At 38.1% G+C, this 6153-nt stretch overlaps 1 protein-coding gene across 1 annotated transcript in view; it reads left to right on the top strand.

The window, feature by feature from the left end:
- The first annotated feature begins 1416 nt into the window (after nucleotides 1–1416).
- LOC107696172 (hemicentin-1-like) overlaps nucleotides 1417–6153 on the top strand; it is a 93986-nt gene continuing 89249 nt past the window's right edge. The window contains exon 1 of the mRNA XM_016496389.1: nucleotides 1417–1901. Within this exon, the coding sequence (XP_016351875.1) occupies nucleotides 1652–1901 (250 nt within the window). The 5' untranslated portion in view covers nucleotides 1417–1651. The remainder of the gene's footprint in view (nucleotides 1902–6153) is intronic.

Genomic DNA, 6153 nt, shown 5'->3' with positions numbered 1-6153 from the left:
TTTATAATTATGATCATACTGCAAAACACATGTTGAATGTGTTTAAATAATTGCTTTGGTGACATCTAGTGTTGTAAAACATAATTTCTTCTCATTGACGTCAACGTGGGACGTCAGCTGAATTAATGGCAAACTATTCCCTTGCACCTTTTTCCAAATTACTTAATATTAACATCTCATCAGCCCAAAGGGCATTTATGTGTTGTGGTCTGACAGGCGGCCAGTTTAAAACTGCGAATCAGGATATGTTCATTAATTCTTCTACCATGCATGGCTGTCTATTTGGCTCCTCTTTTCCACAGTCTTCCAAAACATTTTTTTACTACTCCATTAGGCCTACTCACAAAAATCTGCTGACCCTGATCCTTTTCTCATAAAGTCTTAAAAGCTTACAAGCAAACTTAACTGACTTTAACATTTTACATGAAAAACGTACCACCAACAAAAATACATCATGTAATGATTTAAAGGGTGACGTTTCACAATGATATTGCCCCTTCTTCACTGGTCACCTTTATTTTGGTTGGCATATGATGTTGTAGAAGAGACAATTGTCTCAGCTCAGCTCAACCATCTGTAGCCTAACATTAGGTGGTGGTTAGAGAACAAAAACTCAAGCGACAGAGCACTGTGTGTCTATATGAGGTAAACCCTACATTGTGGGGACCAAATGTCCCCACAAGGATAGTAAAACCTGAATTTTTTACCTTGTGGGAAATAGCTAATAAATCATACTAGAAGTTTTATTCTTTTTTCTCTCTCTCTCTTTTTCCCATCAAAACAGAAAGGTTTCTGTAGGGTTTAGAGAAGGTGAGGGTTAGGGGGTATAATATACAGTTTGTAGAGAATAAAAATCATTATGTCTGTGGAAAGTCCCCATAAAAATTGAAAACCCAACATGTGTGTGTGAAGTCCAGAGAAACTAGATTTTATGTGGTGTTTTTACTGTTATTCATGGCTTATAACGTTTTACAGTGTATTTTATTGGCTTATGATGAGTGTTTATTTGTTTATTATAGTACAAGACAATTTCCCTTTGGGACAGTAAGGTATATTTCAATTTAATTCCTTGCGTTCCGAGTATATTCCTATCCTATCCTTAATTCCCCAAATTCCAATTATATTCCTATCCTTAATTGTTTAGTTTTAGCACTGATTTTTATATATATTTTTAAATATATGCTGTGTGAGATTTGTTTCTTATATGAAGACCCCATGAAATGTAAGCCCATTAATATACATGGTCTGTCAATATGAAGAGGACCCCCTCTCGACCCCGAAAGAGCTGTGGTCCAATCAGAGCACAGCGTCTTAATACGGCGAGTCAGTTTGCCTGAGGTGCTTGCTGTCTTGCGCCTGGTGAAAAGAACTTAACAGTGGATCAGCGTTTGTAAAGGCGACAGTTTGCTGAGAAACTTCTGAGGAAGAGGACGCGCGCGCACTAAAACAAACTCAAAGCATCCTCGCGCAAGCGAGGGTCAGGAGAAATCGGACTGAATCTTTTCTTCACATTTTTGTCTCGCTAACGCCTTATTTTTTCCAAATAGTGCCCGTGTTGACATTTCGAACCAATGTCTTGTCAATTTCCCTCAGCTCGTTGCTGAATTTTGCCGAGGTTATTGTTTGCCGAGGAGCAGTTGGAAATCTCAAGATGGACTTGAGACCTTCGCCGTTTTTTCTTGGTTTGATATTAGTTCTTAACGTTTTGTCAGCAGCCCAGGACACAAATGAAGAAATCCCTGAGGGGGCGTCCACCTTGGCGTTTGTGTTTGATGTCACCGGCTCCATGTACGATGATTTAGTGCAAGTGATTGAGGGAGCATCGAAGATTTTGGAAACATCCCTCAGCAGACCCCAGAGACCACTGTACAACTTCGCCTTGGTGCCTTTTCATGACCCAGGTACATAAAAACAACGCAAATTAGCTTTCATTCTTTTTAATGAAAGCTGTCTACTTCCTTCGCAAATCTGTTTTAGTAAGTTTGTGGCTTTAATGGTGGCATTAAAATATTATTCTTTCTTACACAAAATTCTCCTTCGTAGCATTCTTTGGGCAAATAGGAAATGTTTTGTTTGTTAAGGATAACCTATTCCTTTATTCCCTTAGATGACCTTTAAATAAAACTCATATACTGTGTTTTTCAGCCTAAACACCAAACCTGATAAATGTACTTGAAAAGCTAAATTGCATTAGATATTAAGATATTAAATTGCATGCATATTTCGGAGTGCTTGTTTATATTTTTCTCTTGATTTAAGCATAAATCTGATGCAATTTAATTTGGTTTATTCTTAAAACAAGAAAAAAAAACAAAGCAAAACAAAGCATTCATTTTGCCAAGGGGGAAGTAAAATGAACTATAGCTATATTCTCATTATTTATACAGCTTTTCTTGTTAAGAAAATGTATCTTGTTTACAGATGTAGCTCATCTTAAAGAGGGACTTGTTGTCAGAAACATGACAAATCTGTTAGTTTGCTGAGAGCTGCTTCATGCTGAAGTGTCTCACACCTACAGGAGGTATCAAAGCATTGTTTGTAGTGCCCAGATGTTCTGTGTTGAATTCACTGTCATTATCATTCCGTCTATCCAGGCGGAACAAGCTTGGAAGCATTTGCCTGCTAGTTTAGCCTTTTTCCAAGGAACGTACTTTACTGACTGTACACGACAGTTAGGGTACTCTAAATAGCTCTAATAATTAGGTATTAAAGGGGTCCAAGAAGCAAGTCATTTGTAATTTTAACAAGTGCAGTTTCTGTGCTATGGTGGGGCCTGAAACATCAACTTAGTGCTGTGGATCGGTTTTCATGTTTTTTGTTCCGTCGCTCCGGCCGGGACACGGCATCAACAGTATGGTGAGGGGCGTAACATTTCCGTCACACGCTTGAGGTATTCGGCCATTCACAACGCACTGGATAGCTGGCCAATCAGAGCACACCTCGCTTTTCAGACCGATGAGCTTTGTAAAAATCGATGCGTTTCAAAAAGGTGGGGCATAGAGGAGAAACAATAATGTACAGTATGTGGAAAATAATGTGTTTTTTTAACTTTAAACCGCATAAACACATTTCATTACACCAAATACATAAAATAATGTTCTTTTTAGCAGCATCATATGACCCCTTTAATGGGTTGAGAGTCAATATGTTGCATGCACATACAGTAAATTTTGATTTGTCTAAAGTATACCAGATATATATCCCTGAATAATGATATGAGTCCCTGAATAACGGATGAAAGACTCACTTTTTTATGGGGGGGGAGCATAACTCAAACTCTGAACATGGTAGAGTTTTGGCTTTGTAATTAGTTCAAGTACAAAGGCAAGTTCACTTCTCTAATCTAAAAAAGCCGAAACAAGATAATGGCATATAAATGATAAAATTGCAGGGTAAACAACATCTAGTGGTAGAAAGGATAAAAAACTATGTATCTAGACTCTTGAAATGCCTTCGAAGAGTGAGAGAGAGAGAGTCTCAAAAGAAAGTATCGTCCCAAGAGATGTTAAGCCTCCCCCTTATTCGTTCCCAACCTGAATCTGACCTAAAGTGTCCAAACGCAGCATGCCAAATACATTTTCCATCCACTCTTTGGGGTGCTCAGGAATTTCTTTCAAGATGCACGCTGTATCTGGTTATTGATTCAGAATGCGCTGTCCACTGTAACTACACAGAAAGATTTGCAACACAAAAGAAGACTCTTAGGGAGTGAGAGGGAGAGCAAGATTGCCTGTTCCTTCACAAAATCGGTAAATCAGTATTCCAGATGTGTGCAATCATGTACTGAAATCAGGCTGTCGCCTATTTGTTTGCATTATTGTAGATCGTTTTATGAAGCCTTGCAGATGGGAGATGCAGCCGAAGGAGTGGAATATGCATTATTTAGATAACACATAACATGAGCAGCTTTTATGTCAAGAAATTGTCAATCTGTAAGTGGCTTTTTGCATAGTGTTCATGTGTTTCATTGCATAAATCAAAAAACAACCCAAATTTTAATCCATTTCAAAAAAGAATTTTTCATTTAGATTATTTAGCATATTTGGCTTCAGATTCAACCACAATTCCTGAGGAATTTCAGTAGCAAATTAATATCTAACTAACCACCAATTATTTGCGATGGTTCAGAATAGTAAGGAAAAATGCCTTTCGAGTTTTCCTACTTTCCTACTTTTTTTTTTGTTTGATTACCCATCTAACCCAAGTAAACAGATAAAAATGGTTAGCAGAGTTCTTTTTGGAGAATCGGTTTGGTTCATTCAGACTGTACTCAAGTATTGGTGTAAACGCATGCATAGAGACTAAAAAGCTTAATCCTCTGGTAACTCTTCGACTGTGACCTGGAAGGGGAAATAGAAAGTCCCTTGGCGCTAAATAAGGGTTAATAGTCAGTGGAGGCTTCAATGAGTTTCAGATGCCCAGAGATCTTTTAAAGAGCAGTTGGTCCATTGAGAAGTGTGTGGCCACAGGCTCCCTGTGCTACTGCTTACCTAAGACTCCAGTGATGTACTTCCCACATACACATACATGCATACTCAAATACACAAACATAGGCCTGTAAATATGACCCCCTGTAATCCAGTTCCTAAGCACTAAGCACTGACTCAGTTAGTAAACCATATTTCTCACACACTTACTCCACACTTTTCAAGGTTTTTGCTCTTTATTAGTACTAATTATATCATATTATTATGTGCATGCTTTGAATCTGTCTAAATATTGTAGGGATGCTCCGATCCGCCTTTTTCGCCTCCGATACCGATTCCGATACCTAGGGTTCGGTATTGGCCGATACCGATACCAATTCGATACCAGTGAAGTTTTTTTTCCTCATTTAAATAAATGTAGAATTTATATATCTCTGTGTGTGGAAATGATAATCATTCTTTCACAATCTACTAGATACAGACTACTTCATTATAAAGAAAAAGAAAATAAACAATAAATCTGAAAAAATATAGGCCTATGTATATTTATAATATATGACAAAAATGTATCATAGACTAGGTTAGTGGATAATTCGACAGCAAAAGTTATTCTAGAAATATCAGTGCACAATAATTGTAGAAATCCAAACATTTAGTGAAAAAACTTTATATTTTTATATTTATACTTTATAAACTTTTATATTTAAAAAAAATATATTTTGTGGGGAACAAATAAAAGTGTTGTAAAATGTTAATATGGTAAAATGTTACACATTGCTATTTGTATTATTATAAAATCATTAAAAACATTCATGAATGTATTTATATATAAGTATATACTATAAAATTAAAATACATTTCTTTTAAATCTATAGCATATTTTTTAATAAGGCAATAACATATGATAGATACGATAGGACAAAACAAATACAGTGCAGCACGAACTGTTTTTATACAGTCTATGAGCACGAAGCGCTTACAATGTGTGCATCCGTTGTGCAGAATGATGCGCTTGAAGCCTGAAACAACCTGGCGTCACAGCCTGCACACCGGATGCGCACATTGTAATGTTGCTTCAAGCGCATCATTCTGCACACCGGATGCGCACATTGTAATGTTGCTTCAAGCGCATCATTCTGCACACCGGATGCGCACATTGTAATGTTGCTTCAAGCGCATCATTCTGCACACCGGATGCGCACATTGTAATGTTGCTTCAAGCGCATCATTCTGCACACCGGATGCGCACATTGTAATGTTGCTTCAAGCGCATCATTCTGCACACCGGATGCGCACATTGTAATGTTGCTTCAAGCGCATCATTCTGCACACCGGATGCGCACATTGTAATGTTGCTTCAAGCGCATCATTCTGCACACCGGATGCGCACATTGTAATGTTGCTTCAAGCGCATCATTCTGCACACCGGATGCGCACATTGTAATGTTGCTTCAAGCGCATCATTCTGCACACCGGATGCGCACATTGTAATGTTGCTTCAAGCGCATCATTCTGCACACCGGATGCGCACATTGTAATGTTGCTTCAAGCGCATCATTCTGCACACCGGATGCGCACATTGTAATGTTGCTTCAAGCGCATCATTCTGCACACCGGATGCGCACATTGTAATGTTGCTTCAAGCGCATCATTCTGCACACCGGATGCGCACATTGTAATGTTGCTTCAAGCGCATCATTCTGCACACCGGATGCGCACATTGTAA

This window comes from Sinocyclocheilus anshuiensis, unplaced genomic scaffold (assembly GCF_001515605.1).
Source record: "Sinocyclocheilus anshuiensis isolate Anshui unplaced genomic scaffold, SAMN03320099.WGS_v1.1 scaffold306, whole genome shotgun sequence".
Taxonomy (NCBI): Eukaryota; Metazoa; Chordata; class Actinopteri; order Cypriniformes; family Cyprinidae; genus Sinocyclocheilus; species Sinocyclocheilus anshuiensis.
The sequence above is the reverse complement of the archived record's forward strand: the minus strand, read 5'-3'. Positions and strand labels throughout refer to the sequence as shown.